A 17500-nucleotide genomic window follows, 5' to 3' on the forward strand; every position below is an offset into this window, starting at 1 on the left:
GGACAAAGAAGAAGAAGAAAAAAATCCATTCGCGCAAACTATACACATTGATAATAATTACTTTATCCTCAGCCATTAACAACAGACATAGCATTACCGAAAGGAACAACAAGAAGGAGAAACAAGTGCATTAAGTTTTACCAATATTCTTTTTTTTTTCCTTTCAGAAACAGTGAGTGGAATTTCTATGGAGTTTGGGCGGTTTCTATAATATTTACGTAGACACTTGTCTGACACCCGGAAAAAAAAAAGAAAAAAAGAAGAAAAAAAAGACAAAAAAAAAAAAAAAAAAAAGACACACGAGCAAATAGTGAAGTTCATCAGCAATGTCGTTTGTGAAACATTATTTATCACAGATTCTTTCGTTTTTTTTTAGGTGGACAGCGGGAACGTCTGCCACGCCAGCGACTCGGCGGAGAGCGCCCGGAGGGAGATCGGCCTGTGGTTCGCTCCCGAAGAGCTGTTGTCGTCCTCCCGGGACCACAGTTGATGGATTTTTCTTTATTCATATATATATATATATATATATATATATATATATATATGTGTGTGTGTGTGTGTGTGTGTGTGTGTGTGTGTATCTAATTCATGATTATTATTGTTATTATTGTTGTTGTCATCGCTGTTATTATCATTATTATTGTTATTATCGTAACTCCCCTCCCCCTCATCCAAATCTCTGGATTTACGACTGATCTGGTCGATGAAGAGGGTTTTTATTATTATTATTATTATTATTATTATTATTTTATATACTTATTGAGACATCTTGCTATAGCGCATATTCTTGAAGCTCAGTTCTTGATAATTGATTTTGTATGTTTCATCCCCCTCCCCCGCCTCCCCCCCCCACCTCCCCCCTTCCTCCATCTTCTCACCCGATCGTACCGTAACCCCTGCGCACTCTACCCTCCCTGCACCGCACCACTACCCCCCCTCCCACGCCCCGGCCCCTCCTCCCCCCCCCAACCCCCCCAGCAAAATTTGACGTTAAAAATTTATGGTCTGGGATTATTGTTAACAAACAAAGATTGAAAAGAAGTTACCACATCCCGCACCAGTGATAAACAAAGCGCAATCGCCAGCAAAAGATTGATCTCTTTTCCCTGTATCCACTTTTGGGCCAGCAAAAATGGACATGAAAAAGTTTGTTTCTTTTTTTCTTTTGATGGCTGTTAAAAAAACAAACAAACAACATTGCTCGGTTCGTTTCAGTCACTCAAGGAGGCGTCACTGCGTTCGGATTAATCCATATACGCTACAACACATCTGCAAAGCAGATGCCTGACCAACGTAAGGCAGCGTACTTAGTCATGCCTTGAGGTACATTACATCACCCGTGCAATAACGTAGAACGTATTAACAAAAAAAGAAGAAAAAAAAAAAAAAAAAAAAAGGACTCTAATGATTCCCAACTAACTGCTCTCTTCATAAAGAAAAACGTTAACTGAGCATATTATTTTTGCGCTGCCCCTAGACATGTGAAATTTGATTTGATCGAAATTATGAAAATAATATTATGAAGTGTCAATTGTTGTTCTTATTAGTCAATGAAAATATTGATCATTTGTATTTGATCGTACAATCACCGTGTCATCAGGTTTATATCTGTTTAACCATATGCAAGATGATACAGAATATTATGACTGTGTGTTTCATATCAAGTCATTAGAGAGAAATTGGAGATTTGTGAATGTTTGTCTTGGGCAGCCGTTGTTACGAACAACTGACGCATTCTTGTCTCAGGAGAGAGGGGATGTACATGTGTGTGTGTGTGTGTGTGTGTGTGTGTGTGTGTGTGTGTGTGTGTGAGAGAGAGTGAGTGTGTGTGTGTGTGTGTGTTTTCAGGGGAAGGTGGTCGTGTGAGTGTGTGTGTATGTGTGTGTGTGTGTGCGCGTGCGCATCCATAGAGAAACAGTTTCTGTTTAGACTGAGAAGATAAATTCAATTCCAACAATAAATATTATTTTTCAGTATCTCTGTTTTTTTTGTGTGTGTTTGTTCGTGCCCGTCTTTTTCTGTATGAGAGAGAGAGAGAGAGAGAGAGAGAGAGAGAGAGAGAATTTTTAATTCAATATAAAGCCAAAGCCCCATTTGAAGGGGTTGTGAAGGTTCAGTATCGCAATTACAACTACTTGTAAATTTTATCGAACGGCCATACGCACTCTTGCGTTATGAGGAATTTGCAAAACGACATAATTAAGTAAACCAATAAATGAATAAATAAGTAAATAATTGTATATAAAGATACACATACATACATACATACATACATACATACATACATGGCACATACAATCAGTTACACACACGTGTGTGTGTACATATGCACACACACATAAATACATACATACATAAAATTATATACATACATAAATATGCAATGTTGAAGATGCAGCAAACTCTTTATTTTGAAAAGCAAGATTCCGAATTGTGTGTTCGTTTCTGGAAGCCAAGAGAACACGTAGTCGAAAATCAGTAAGATTTCTGTAACATTCAGGATGTATGAACTACTGAGCAGGACAATTATATTTAAAATACACTTCATCCTCAGTAACCTACTTTGCACATTGGACATTTCATTGTGTATTTCAGTAATTCTTGATATCGAAGACGATGCACAGAGAGAGAGAGAGACAGAGAGGGACAGAGAGAGACAGAGAGATGTTCTAAATAAATTTATATTTTTTGAGGATAATATATAGAGTATGCAAGACCATAGGGGTTTTTTTTAATTTTTTTTTTATTCAGCCCTCGAAAACGTAAAACAACAACAACAACAAAACTAATTAAAAACATGTCAACAAACCGTGCACAGTACTAAATCAACTAGATACACGAATAATTACTCGATATTCACAACACTACATAGCTAAAAGAGAATGAGCGAGAGAAGACTGAAATTGGTGTGTATGTGTGGCGGAGGTGCGGGGGGTGGGGGGGGGGGGGGGGGGGGGGGTGAGTGCCAGGGCGAGGGATAAATAGATAGGCAGATAGATAGACAGGTAGAGACGGACAGATAGATAGATACTGGGAGAGAGAGCGGGGAGGGGCGGAATACAAGACATGACAAGAGAGGCAAGGCCTTCAAGACTCACTTGTGATAAATTACTTCCCCTAGCATTAATTACAGAGTAATTTCCCTTTTTTACTATCTGCACCAAAACGTTTGCAAAATAAATAAAAATTCCATGCTTAGCAAAAGAAGTTCCTGTTTGAACAAAAAATGATAATAATGACTCCTCTTGTTGTTGTGTCGAATAAGAGGTCAAAGTGCCAAGTTTAGAGAATACAAAAAATATAAATATAACAGTAAATGCAGTTTGCATATAATTAGGCTTCTTTTTTATTTTTTGGTGTCCATCCCAGAGGTGCAATATTGTTTTAAACAAGATGACTGGAAAGAACTGAATTTTTCCCATTTTTATGCCTAATTTGGTGTCAACTGACAAAGTATTTGCAGAGAAAATGTCAATGTTAAAGTTTACCACGGACACACAGACACACGGACACACACACACACACACACACACACACACACACACAGACAACCGAACACCGGGTTAAAACATAGACTCACTTTGTTTACACAACAACCAATGTAAATGAATGTGAAAAAGCATGCACACGTTAAAGAAAAGCAGTAAAAAAAACACAAAAAAAAACAACAACAAAAAACAAAAAAAACAACACAAAAAAACGCCGTTTAGATAGTTGAAGAAGCAGTAAAAATTTTAAGAGAGAGAGAGAGAGAGAGAGGCTGGGGACTGCATGGCATGAAAATGATCAAACTATGAAATTTGATTTGAAAAAAAAAAAAAGCATGCACAGATCAAGAAAGCACGGAGTAAAAATAACACCGGCCAGTTAAGTAACTGTAGAAGCAATAACGGATTTGAGAGAGAAACAGACACAGATATAGAGAGAACTCTGAATGATTGTTTAATGAACGGGCCTGGGACCCATATCATTGACGGTGGTTACAAAGTCATATTCACAACAGAAGGATAGTTTCCTGCATATCAACGCAAGTCATCATCAAAAATTTTTGTTACTTATATATCAATTTGTACACATGTGAGGTCAGTAATGTACGTACCTACATACATTGCACATCACTCACACACGCACACACACACACACACACACACACACAGCACACACGCACACACACACTGAGACACGCGCGCGCGCGCGCGCACACACACACACACACACACACACACACTGCACTGGCACACACACACACATCAGTACACACACTTATGCATATACATACAAAAATACACACACGTGAATTGTAAGTATCGATGACTCTTAGACTATCAGTTCAATACAGATACATACGACGGACTTTGAGAGCTTTATCAAGGAAGAAAGCAAGGCGGATTATCAACGTTTTACTTTCTGATGCAAATAACATGTCAGCTTGAACTGTGATGGATGATTGTAGCACTTGGCAGCCAGGGATATTCTGTTCTCTTAGATCTTCATATTTTGGACATTGTAGAACAAAATGTGTTTCACTTTCAAAAGGGCACAGTAACTTATGTACTGTCACGTTCCTTTTGAAACGCATATTGTGAACATACGTACATTAATTTTCAGACAATATCATACAATTCAATAAATACAACACAATATACTGAGATATGTTTGTATGCGCGTACGTGTTCAGTTGCCACTGTGTGGTTCTGTGAATGGCCTGTGTGTGTGTGTGTGTGTGTGTGTGTGTGTGTGTGTGTGTGTGACAGTGTCAGTCAGTGTATGTGTGCCGGTGTGTGTCAGTTTGAGGGGTGTCTGCGTATGGCCCTCCGTCTGCGTATAGGGGGTGTCAGGTTGAGTCTTTCAAGTTGTGTGCTACTGATATGTGTATGTGAGCAATGGTAAATCGTGTACTGTGCGCGCTTGCTCGCGTACGCACACGCACGCACTGCTGCACACAGTATGGCACGCACACACAGTATGGCACGCACACACACTGAGACACACATACATGCCGCCGCGAACTGACACACAGATGCAAGGATCAGCCCATTGTGCGCATGGCCCAATGTGCCGCGAAGCCTAAATCGGTCGGACATGGGTACGCTCCCACTGAGCAGCATAAAGTACCAATGTTGTCCCTCCTTCAAAACTAAATACACGGGAATCTGAACGTGTTCAAATATCAAAACGCCATCGATTCACAGCTCATGAGAAAAACAGGACAAATGTTCGAAAGTTACCTCCCTTAACATTCTTGCTTCCTGTTTATGGTTCGGGCGTACTTGCTGACTGCTGTTTCAAAACAACATGAACTGAATATCATGACATAGTGCCTAACCTGTCACCGAACTGCTATGGATACACCCACTTTCGTAGAAGAAATCGACTACAGAGAACTTCAGTTTGGGGAGGTCTGTACAAATGTTGTAATGAAACGATGAAGACAAGTGCTGTATCATTTCAGTCTGCTGTGCAGAGGCTTAGACTGTTAAAGAAGGCGTGTAAGAAAGGTGTAGTTATTGGCAGAGAGGGGTTTGTCGTCGACAGACATGTATTTTGTATCTAGATCTGAGTCATTATGCTATACATAGAATTCATGCGAGTAGTACTTGTAGTAACAGTTGTTCAATTCTAGTTACATGTTTCAAGTTTAAACCATAAATTTTATCATTTGAATCTTGAAAAAGCAGAACGTTTGACGATAGCTCTCAAAACTTACCAGATCCTTTGACAAGTTTGAGATAGTTTTCATTAACCTAATTAAACGTTGGAATGAAGTACTTATGCATTTAATAATTATTTAGACTTACTTTTACTTTGATTTCATGGCTTTTGACAAAAAGATTTAAAAAAAATTTGGAGTATCAGCCCATCATGATCATCATCATGTTATCATTTTTAATAAAACTGCTGTGCTTGAACTAAGATGAAATTCACATCAAAGTTTGAGGTCTAGATTTGTACAGAAGAGTTCCAGTTATTACATTATGTTAACAAAACTACTCTGCTTTAACTAAGTTGGGCTTAGAATTGATTATTTGATGTTTGAGATTGACCTAGTATATATATAGATGTCGAAGGGTCCTAGTTAGCACATAACATATATTATACTAATTTGACCCATGTGCAAACTTTGTTGATTTTGGAAAGAATTGTTTTGCTTTTCAAAGTTTACCCATGTCAGCTTTTGTCATAAGAAAGCTTGTTTAGAAAGTTTTGTCAAATGTATTGATATTGAATTGATTTTGGTTAAAATAATGAAAAATCTGGTAAAGTTCTCAGTCACTTGTTCCATTGGCATTATACAGCAGTCTCAGTGTATACTGTCATTAATTTAATCGTAAGTTTAATGGGAAGAAGCTTTCTTGTAGTGGAAACTGGAGGAAATTTTGTATAATTTTAATCTGTTATTTTTCTTTAAATTCTGAACATGGAATTTGTCGGTTGTCATGATATCTCAGCTGGGGCCTTATTATTTTAACTGCTTTGTTACAAAAAATAGCAGTGATATTGACTGGCCCTATTCTCTCTTTCCCCATCCCTGAGGTGATCAGCAAAAATGCAATTCCTCTTTGTCTTGTCTCTATATAGTCTTGTTGTCTGTGTCAATCTATGTCGCTTCGAGTTTCTTTTTTCTTTCTTTTTCTTTTGTCTGCTGTTCTGCAGGTCAGAATAGATGTACATATGTGTCAAAATTTCAAATGGTGCAATGCAATAAATCATGGTACTATTTTTCAGATTGTTGGGAAAGGTGCATTTGGAGTTGTCAGTCGTGCAAGATGGCGGGGCAAGGACGTGGCGGTCAAGCGAATTGAGACAGAGTCAGAGAAGAAAGCGTTTATGCAAGAACTGAAGCAGTTGTCTAGAGTCAGCCACCCCAACATTGTTTATCTGTATGGAGCTTGCCGTGAACACCCTGTGAGTCTCCTCTAGTCCCATTGCCTTCATTGAACAAAATTGGATTACTTTTTATTATTCAGTTCAGAAATCTTTTTAATTCATTACATAATATTATTGTAAAACAGACAATAAACATATATTATACACTTTACTTGCGTTTTGTTTCTGAAATTATAGACAGGTACATGACTTTGCCCTCAAGTTCAAAAAACAAAAAAAAAAAGGAGAAGAGAAGAAAAGAGATACTTCTGGCTTGTTTAAATTTAAGTCAAGATTTCATTGTGCAGAATTTTAAATTTGATGATATTATTCTTGATAATGGAATATTGGTGTAGTGCCCATCCAGATTGTTTAACTAATCATTTGATATCATTTGTTTTATTCATTTTCGTGAAGTTATTTAATTTATTTTACTTTTATATATTTCTTGCTCTTAGTTCAAAAATAAAATAAAAATAAAAAAGAGGGAAAGAATTTGATGTATTAATAAATCATTAGGTGTCTTACTCACTGTCTGTATACTGTGTAAGAAAACATATCATTATCAGTATGGTTGATTTTTTAAAATATAGGAACAGTTCATTATAAAGGACTGTGTATTTTTTTTTCTCTCTTTCCAGGTTTGCCTTGTGATGGAGTATGCAGAGGGAGGGTCTCTTTACAATGGTTCGTAATTGTAGTCTTATGTAACACTTGTCAGCTTGTGTGATGTGTTCATATTTTTATACTATAGCCCTTCCATTGATGCATGTTTACATCATTTGGTTTACTGTAATTTTTTATGTATTGCCAACAGTCATCAGATCAAGATGATTATTAAATGATAAAACAGAATCTTAGAAATTTACATTAATTTTAATGACATGCAAAACAGCATCTCAGCAAAATACAGTAACTTGAGTAAGTGCCACCACTGTACCAGTGCACACACTGGCATACAGATGAACATTGCCAGATCAAGAAGTGACTGAATGGTATGGTTTAAGACTTTAAACTAAGATGTCATAACTTGTAAGTAAAGAATATATCATAATGATAATAATAACGATAATCATAGTGGACATTTATACAGCACGTTTCTTCAGAAATTCTGCTCAAAGCACTTTACATTTCGTTCCCCACTCCCCACCTTTCCTATCAATACCCTCACCCATCTCCACCCCCTCCCCATCCCCCCCTCCCGCACATACCCCTCTTTCGGCCCCACATGGAAGCATGGCATAACACGCTCACACAACTGAACATTGGAAACCACCCACCCACCCACCCATGACGCCCCCCAGAAAACGCATCCCTGCAACATGCACTCAGGCATGTCCATACACACGATTGCACGAATACTCGCTCGCACTCCACCACACACACATGGTAAACTGCTTCTCCACAGTTTATTCATTTATTTAGTTTGTGAGGAAGTGCAACAGAAAAGCCTGGCAGTGTTTTTTTGTGGGGGGACAAAATACAATAGTACATAATACTACATTACTTCTGATTCACTGGACAATTTCCATGCAGATGGCTGTCATATTTTCATGAAAAATTTGCTTATCTTGATTATGGAAATATATCCGCCACTGTACTTTGTGACCTTTAAGTGCAAATGGTATTCTTTTGAGGAAACTGTGATTGTGAGCTTGGTCTTCACACAGGTGAGATTTCTTTGAAGAACTTAGTGTGCTTGCTTCAAGAGACTGACTCGACCATTGCGCTTGTGTAGGGGTCATGAAGTATTGTTCACTTTGATGCACTGGATGACCATGATTCACAAGCATTGTTCATGTGTTTTACCACATAAATCAATTTCCTTCAAAAAATTAAATTTTATTTTTGTTTTTATTATTATTTTTAAAATTTTTTTTTAATAGAAAATAAAGCATTTTGCATTGTAATTTGTATGGTTGTGTAAACATGATATCTGACTGATTGATCTATCAGATAATGATGAAATATATTTGTTTCATTGTATGTTGTCAGTTTGATGTGTCAGTACAACAGTGGTTTCTGTTTTAACCCATTCAACCTTTGTAAGTGAGTCTACATCCTTGGCAGGCCTCACTGCCCGTATATTCATGTGGAGAAAGGCAGAAAATAATTATATTCACAAAAAGTAAAATCGTCCATTTCCCCCCCCCCTCCAAATTGACAGATGTGGACACAGCTGATAATACTGCAGGAGTTAGTTCCCTTTGCATGTTATTGATTTGCAGTATTGTTCAAACATGGACACCGTCTTAATGAAACGAATTTCAACACCCTAGCATTGCTTGGGCACAAGGATGAATGAGTTAATGGCACTCTCAGACTGAATCAATGTTTTTTTTTGTTTGTTTTTTTTCTCTCCAGTATTGTGTAATGTATGTGTTGCAGACTGTGCGTGTGCGTGCGTGCGTGCATGCATGTGTGTTTGTGTGTGTGTGATTTAGAAATGTAATAGGCATAGTCTTTGAGTCTGTTTTATGCTTTTGTGCGTCAAATCATTATTATTATTTTTTCTACTTCCGTTTGTAAGTTATTGCGAGTGTGTGTGTATGTGTTTAATGTTTATCATTGTAAAGCGCTTTGAGCTCCCTTTAAGGGGGAGGAAATTGCTCAACAAGTATCTGTTATTATTGTTGTTATGATTATATTGATGTGAGGCTTGGTGTTTACAGTTCTGCATGGGTCAGGCCCCCAGCCACATTACACGGCTGCCCACGCCATGAGCTGGTTACTGCAGTGCGCTCGGGGCGTGGAGTATCTTCACGGAATGAAACCCAAGGCCCTCATCCATCGAGATCTTAAACCTCCCAAGTAAGGGTTTTTTATGTGTAGGGTTTTTTGCTTGCTTGTTTGTATGAAACTCTTAAGCCCTCATCCATCGAGATCTTAAACCTCCCAAGTAAGGGTTTTTTTTATGTGTAGGGTTTTTTGCTTGTTTGTTTGTATGAAACTCTAAGCCCTCATCCATTGAGATCTTAAACCTCCCAAGTAAGGTTTTTTTATGTGTAGGGTTTTTTGCTTGTTTGTTTGTATCAAACTCTAAGCCCTCATCCATCGAGATCTTAAACCTCCCAAGTAAGGGTTTTTTATGTGTAGGGTTTTTTGCTTGTTTGTTTGTATCAAACTCTAAGCCCTCATCCATCGAGATCTTAAACTTCCCAAGTAAGGGTTTTTTATGTGTAGGGTTTTTTGCTTGTTTGTTTGTATCAAACTCTAAGCCCTCATCCATCGAGATCTTAAACCTCCCAAGTAAGGGTTTTTTATGTGTAGGGTTTTTTGCTTGTTTGTTTGTATCAAACTCTAAGCCCTCATCCATCGAGATCTTAAACCTCCCAAGTAAGGGTGTTTTTTTAATTTTTATGTGTAAGTGTTTTGTTGATTGTTTGTATGAAACTCTAAGCCCTCATCCATTGAGATCGTAAACCTCACAAATAACAGGGGGGTGGGGTGGGGTGGGGGTGGGGGGGTGTTATGTGTAGGGTTATTTGTTTGTTTGTATGAAACTCTAAGCCCTCATCCATCGAGATCTGAAACCTCCCAAGTAAGGTGTTTTTTTAATGTGTAGGGTTTTTTGTTTGTATGAAACCCAAAGCCTCCATCCATCAAGATCTTAAACCTTCCAAGTAAGGTTTTTTTGTGTGTGTAGGGTTTTTTGTTTGTTTGTATGAAACTCTAAGCCCTCATCCATTGAGATCTTAAATCTCCTGAGTAAGGGTTTTTTTGTTTTTTTTTTAATGTGCAGGGTTTTTTGTTTGTATGAAACCCAAAGCCTCCATCCATCGAGGTCTTAAACCTCCCAAGTAAGGGTTTTTTTGTGCAGGGTTTTTTGTTTGTTTGAAACCGAAAGCCCTCATCCATCAAGATCTCAAACCTCCCAAGTAAGGTTTTTTTTGTTTGTTTGTTTGAAACCAAAAGCCTCCATCCATCAAGATCTTAAATCTCCAGAGTAAGGTTGTTGTTTTTAATGTGTAGGGTTTTTTGTTTGTTTGTATGAAACCCAAATCCTCGATCCATCGAGATCTTAAACCTCCGAAGTGAGGGTTTTTCTGTGTAGGGTTTTTTGTTTGTTTGAAACCGAAAGCCCTCATCCATCAAGATCTTAAACCTCCCAAATAAGTTTTTTTTTTATGTGTAGGGTTTTTTGTTTGTTTGAAACTGAAAGCCCTCATCCATCAAGATTTTAAACCTCCCAAGTAAGAGTTTTTTTGTGTAGGGTTTTTTGCTTGTTTGAAACCGAAAGCCTCCATCCATTGAGATCTTAAACCTCCCAAGTAAGGTTTTTTTGTGTAGGGTTTTTTGTTTGTTTGTTTGTTTGAAACCGAAAGCCTTCATCCATCGAGATCTTAAACCTCCCAAATAAGGGTGGGTTTTTTTTATGTGTAGGGTTTTTAGTTTGTACATTTGTATGAAACCCAAAGCCCTCATCCATCGAGATCTTAAACCTCCCAAGTAAGGTGTTGTTGAAAACTGACTCTTGAGAGCTGTAGAACAGGGTAAGGGGCAGTATAGGTGGTCTGTTGGTTCTTAAAAAGTCCTTGTATAATGCTGCTTTAGGAAAGTTGTACTTTGGGAACCCTCACACACACACACACACACACACACACACGAGCAAATTGGTGAGATACATGTGTACATGTACATGAAGAAGCTGACATATAAAGTAGATTTTTATTTCATTTTCCTCTTTAGAGATACATTGTATATGTACATAAAGAAGCAGACATCTTACATGAAATAGATTTTATTTCTTTCTCCGCTTTAACATGATTTACTAAAAACAAGAGTCTTGGTGAAAAACAGAAGACAGCAACAATACTAACATCGTCAAGACGGAAACAACAGCATCAATAGCATCATGACAAAAAGTGCTGAAAGGTTTTCTCTCAGCTGATTTATTGTATCTTGCTGCCACTGACGAAACCTGTGACATAAGTTTACAGTTGGGCCAACAGCAAAGCGAGAGCTGTATTATCAGTGGTTTCTCCATTGCAGTGGGAAACCATTTAGAGCTTAGTCTTTTGTGAAGGACTATGACTGAAACTAGGAGGCACTGCTTCTTAGTGCTGCAGCCTTAGGGGCTAGTTGACCTTTGGGAACCATCCCAACACTGACTGTCCTAAAACCCCTTTGGCCGAGAGAGTGGGGATGTAACTATGGGAAGACACTCTCCACTATAATCAAATACTATCCCAGATAGTTGGGACAGCAGTTACCTCCTCTGCTGTCCTGATGGTCATAGTCGAACACAACTGACAGTCAAAAACAGTAACAACGTAACTGTGACAGTCTGGGTGGCTGTGTGTTGTTTCAGCCTGCTGCTGATCCAGTATGGCACGGTGCTGAAGATATGTGACTTTGGCACTGCCTGCGACATTCAGACCCACATGACCAACAACAAGGGCAGCGCTGCCTGGATGGCACCGGAAGTCTTTGAAGGTCAGTGGCTTTTCCAGCTCTCCTCTTGCAAAGTCTGTTCCAGTCTTTGATCATGATATGGATACCTATATAGTGCCTATCCTAGGTCGGACACCAAAGTCTTAAAGCTTTACAAACTCGGGGTCATTTGCACAGCAGGCAATGGATAGAGCCAACTGACAGCTGCCGTTGGTTGCCATTGAGCGTTCATCATTCCTTTCCTGTGTCATTCAATGAGATTTCAGGCACACATACATACACACTCAGGCAGACACGTAACATTTTATGTGTATGACTGTTTTGTTTATTTACCCTCCCATGTAGGCAGCCATACTTCGTTTTCAGGGGAGTGCATGCAGGGTATGTTCTTGTTTCCATAACCCACCGAACGCTGACATGCATTACAGGATCTTTAACGTGCATATTTGATATTTTGTATGTGTATACACATGAAGGGGCTTTGGGCACAAGCAGGTCTGGGCATATGTTGACCTGGGAGATCAGGTCTCCACCCTTTACCCACCAGGTGCCATTACCAAGATTCAAACCTGGGACCCTCAGACTGAAAGTTCAACGCTTTAACCACTCGGCTGTTGCACCTGTCAACTTTCTCACCTGCTGTCAAGTTTGCCTCTTATCAACTAGTAAAAACCAAGGCGTGAAAGTGAATGGGTCCTTTGAGAAAAATGGTTTAGAAACTGATTTTGCTAACAAAGCCCAGTTGGAAACTGAAGAGACAAAAACCAAGGCACAAAAGTAAATGGGTGCTGTGAGAAAAAAATGAGTTGGCAAAAAAATATTTGGAAATTGAATGAGCAAAAACCAGTTTTAAACTGAATTAGCCAACACCAGAGCAGGAAAGTGAATTAGGACCGTGAGGAGAAATGAGTTAGGAATTGAGTTGGCAGAAACCAAGGCACTAAAGTGATAGGAAATTACTTGAAAATTGTATTGGCAGAAAACTGGAGTCTGATTCAAGACAGACAAGACTCCGTTTATTTTACCCCAGTTCCAGTTTCAGTTTCTCAAGGAGGCGTCACTGCGTGTGGACAAATCCCATGTTCGCAACACCACATCTACTAGACAGATTCCTGACAGCACCATAACTCAACGCGCTAGTGCATGCTTAATTTCTTCTACAGAATGTTGCCTGAGGATAGCACTTTGGTTGTCATGTTTTTTTTTTTTTGTTTTTTTTTGTGCGCTGAGTGACTGCTGCACATGGGACCTCGGTTTATCGTCTCATCCGAACAACTGGACGCTCAGTTGGATTTTCCAGTAAAACTTGGGAGAAAGGGCGAGAGCAGGAATCAAACCCAGACCCTCACAGACACTGCATTAGCAGATAAGCATCTTAACCATTCTGCCACTTATTCCTCTTTTACCCCACAGGGTGCTTTGTTCCTCTCGAGGCGTCTGAAGCAAGGTAATCCAACATTAGTTACGACAACAGCTTCAAGAGGGAATGATCTTACCTTCACAACTTGGCTGTTGCCCTTGTTTAGTTCGGACCATTGTCTTGACACATTATTCCCTGTTTCTGTGTCTCAATCCATATTCATCCTTCCTGTTGTTTCATAAAATAATGCTATGATGAAAGTCCAGTTCATCTCATCTATCTTTCCTCTTGAGATACCAACTGTGACAATTTTGCTGTATTTTGTTACGCTAAATCACATTTTGTCAGGACATTAATGCCAACGTCAAATTTGTTCCGACGAGTTTATTTTCGACTACATAGCATGGTCACATGCTTTCCTGTCATAACATTACCAGGGCGCTCTAGACCTGTCGATCATGAGGCCAAGGCAGTCACTACTAACCTTGGTCTCACATGATGATGCTCAGCTAATCGTGTGCATGTTTACATTGTTTGTTTGCCATGTAGATTAAATGTACATTTGCTGATGCTGCTTGGAGTCCGAGTGTTCCTACCAAATTCAAAGTTTTCCTGCGAAATTTCCTGAATGTTCCTGCAAACACTTGACAGAGGTTGGCATCTCTGCACCCGTCAGAGAACCAGTATGTGTATGTCGACTGTGTGCAGGTTCCAACTACAGTGAAAAATGTGACGTGTTCAGCTGGGGAATCATTCTCTGGGAAGTGTTCACCAGGCGGAAACCTTTTGATGAAATTGGAGGCCCTGCTTTCCGCATCATGTGGGCTGTACACAACGGTGAGTGCAGATGGAAAACTGTTCAGCTTGTTAGGTGCTGAGAATTTTTTGTTGCAGAGAATAATTTCATATTGAGCAAAGGTAAATGCCTAATTTCATATTCATGTTTCCCAGTTTAACAAAGACAGGCCTATTTTTAAATTCATGCTCTCAGCATACAATGAATGTTTTGAACAGTTGCTTCCCTTATTTGATGAATTGGATGATTTTCCATTGCTTGCATTGAATGCTTTTAATTTTATTCATTTATGAATGATTTTTTCTGAGCATGTTTGACTGTCAGCTGGGCATTGTTTTGTGTTGTTGATGTGTTTTACGGCTATGCTGTGGATTAGCTTGTCAGTAAAACAGAATAACATTTCTTATTTTGTGTATTCAGGGGATTTTGATAGTTGAACTTGGGACCATTGTGGATTTTTAAAGATAATAACTTTATGACCACTCTCCAGTGCAGTGTGAGCTGTTGTTTTATTGTAAAACATTTTCTAGATAAAGCAAAATAATTAAAAAAAAAAAAGGCAAAAAAAAAAAGCCTTCTTTTTCATGACATGATAAACTTGAAGCATCTTCTCAAAAGAAATATGCGGATGGGGAACAATGTTCTGCAGACTGTAGCTAAGTTAGGTATTGTTTCACAGATTTGAAATCGGCTTCTAATTTCTTTCAGTTTTCTTTCTTCCTTATTTGTTTTTGTTTTTTTTATAATTTTTTTTCTTTTTTTTCCTTTGAATATTTGCCAAGATAAGGGAACAGTAGTCAGACAAGGGACATCACTTTTGAGTTTCAACAGAAAACAGTTCCATTTGCATTACTCAGTTAAGTTTCCATAATGTTGTAAGGACCCCCCCCCCCCCCCCCCCCCAGCAAAATCAGATCAGATCAAATCAAATCAAATCATGTTGATTATAGCCCTTTCTTCTTTGTTCATTTGTCTCCAGGAACAAGACCGCCTTTGATACAAGGACAACCCAAGCCTCTGGAAATTCTCATGACAAAGTGAGTTTTTGTTTTCTTTCTTTTTTTTAATACCTGTGGCCAAGCCGCCTCTGTTGTCAAAACCTGTGTCGAACATTGCATGTTTTCCTTCATGTATGTTTAGTGATCTGACTGGCCCATCACTGGTAAAGAAGCTAGGTGGTCAGTGCAGAGATGCCAGCTGTTATGATTTTGCCATATTTTGTTACGCCCAATCGCAGTTTGTTCTGACGTTGCACCAACGTCAAAATTGTTCTGAGTTCATTTTCAACTACATAGCATGGTCACATGCTTCTCTGTTGTAACATTGCCAAGACGTTTCAGACCTATCAATCACACGACCTGGGCGGTCACTACTAACCTTGGTGTCATGTGATGATGCTCAGCTAATCTATTGGTTGTTAACATTGAAACAGCATTGAGTGGGCCAGTCAGCTTAATCGTTTACCCGAACAAGAGAAAACGTGGCTAAATCACAAACAGTGTCTGTGCCCGGTGGATTAAGCTATGAAGTGCAAGGAAGTCATTGACTGACACTTCTACAGTGACCAGGTGACCTCCTGGGGAAGTATAAACACAACACAAATAAGAAACTAGACAGTGGAAAACAGACCTAATATAACAATTACAAACAGACTCCGGTAGCAGTTACACTGTATTGCAGGTAGGCCCAAGTGTTTGTATGCCTTGTAGATGAAATGTATGTTTGCTTATGTGGCTAAGAGTCCGAGTGTTCCTGCTAAATTCAAAATGTTTCAACAAAATTTCCTGATTATTCCTACAAACACTTGACAAGGCTTGGCATCTCTGTCAGTGCGTTGAACTCCCTGTATGAGAGGTCTGTGGTTTGAATCCTGATGCTGCCTGGTGGGAGAAGGGTGGAGACAGCTTCTATCCTTCCGGCACATTATATTTTCTTCTATAGTTGTGGTTCACGTCTCTCCTGGAATTCATACAGATTTATAAAAAAAAAAAAAAAAAAAAAATATATATATATATATAAAGTAAAAAAAATCTCTTGTCATTTTATAAGTCCTTAAAATTCTTTACAAGAAAAGACTTGGGGTTTGTAAAAAAAAAAAAAAAAAAAAAAAAAAAAAAAAAAAATTCACTGTCTGTATTACTGAAACAAAACATGATATATTGTTTTTTTGTTTTTTTTCTCAGTGATAAATCACAGCTGTGAATTCTTTCACCTGAACTGGGATGTAAAAGAAAAATAACAGTGACAAAAATCCTGATCCTGAAAGATTTTATATGATAGAAATTGCTGCTCACATCCATGTGGCAGATGACGATGCATGCAAGGGGCATTAGCTGACACTGAAACTGTCACGCCTTTTTTTTTGTTAGTTTCTGACACGATAGTTTAAAACTTTCAGCCTTCGGTGTTTGAAAGGTTTTAGATAAAGCTTTTGAATTCGGTGATTAAAAACTTGTCTGAGCCCTGTCTCACATTCACAAATACCCAGGACAGGATTTTCTGTATGGATGTTTTCACCTTGCCTTTCTTCTTCGTTCCAGGGCTGCACCTCCCATGTTCACTCGTATACACATGAGTGGGCTTTTACATGTATGACTGTTTTTACCCTGCCATGTAGGTAGCCATACTCCATTTTTTGGGGGGTGTATGAGCTGGGTGTGTTCTTGTTTCCATACCCCACCAAATGCTGACAGGGATTACAGGATCTTTAATATGCATATTTGATCTTCTGCTTGCGTAGACACATGAAGGAGGTTCAGGCACAAGCAGGTCTGCACATATGTTGACCTGGGAGATCGGAAAAATCTCCACCCTTCACCCGCCAGGCGCTGTTACCGAGATTCGAACCCGGGACTCTCAGATTGAAAGTCCAGTGCTTTAACCACTTGGCTGTTGCGCCCGTCACCTTGACTTTAAAGACACCCCTCAGGGTTTCAGATCAACAGCATTCCTGCCTTGTTGATGCCCTATTTCTTCTTACGGCGCATGCATGTGTTTCTGTGTGGGTCTGCATGGTTTGTGTCTTTCCCTTGTCAACCAGTGCGTGTAGTTTGACTGCCCCCTGCGAGAGGATTAAATATAAC

The 17500-nt window shown here is 38.9% G+C and overlaps 1 protein-coding gene and 1 pseudogene across 3 annotated transcripts in view; both read left to right on the top strand.

Annotated features, from left to right (window-relative positions):
• The window catches only part of LOC143283311 (uncharacterized), a 7900-nt gene extending 7030 nt beyond the window's left edge, over nucleotides 1–870 (top strand). The window contains exon 5 of one of the 2 annotated variants that reach the window (XM_076589501.1): nucleotides 377–869. In XM_076589501.1, coding sequence (XP_076445616.1) covers nucleotides 377–490 — 114 coding nt within the window. In that variant the 3' untranslated portion in view covers nucleotides 491–869. Of the gene's footprint in view, nucleotides 1–376 lie in introns of both variants that reach the window. The other variant, XM_076589502.1, reaches the window with a different exon arrangement.
• A 4387-nt stretch (nucleotides 871–5257) lies between these two features.
• LOC143282815 (mitogen-activated protein kinase kinase kinase 7-like) overlaps nucleotides 5258–17500 on the top strand; it is a 64179-nt pseudogene continuing 51936 nt past the window's right edge. The window contains exons 1-7 of the transcript XR_013055310.1: nucleotides 5258–5399; nucleotides 6727–6906; nucleotides 7509–7554; nucleotides 9540–9678; nucleotides 12179–12303; nucleotides 14330–14458; nucleotides 15397–15454. The product of XR_013055310.1 is annotated as a mitogen-activated protein kinase kinase kinase 7-like (transcript). The remainder of the gene's footprint in view (nucleotides 5400–6726; nucleotides 6907–7508; nucleotides 7555–9539; nucleotides 9679–12178; nucleotides 12304–14329; nucleotides 14459–15396; nucleotides 15455–17500) is intronic.

Source organism: Babylonia areolata, chromosome 6 (genome assembly GCF_041734735.1).
Source record: "Babylonia areolata isolate BAREFJ2019XMU chromosome 6, ASM4173473v1, whole genome shotgun sequence".
Classification (NCBI taxonomy): domain Eukaryota; kingdom Metazoa; phylum Mollusca; class Gastropoda; order Neogastropoda; family Buccinidae; genus Babylonia; species Babylonia areolata.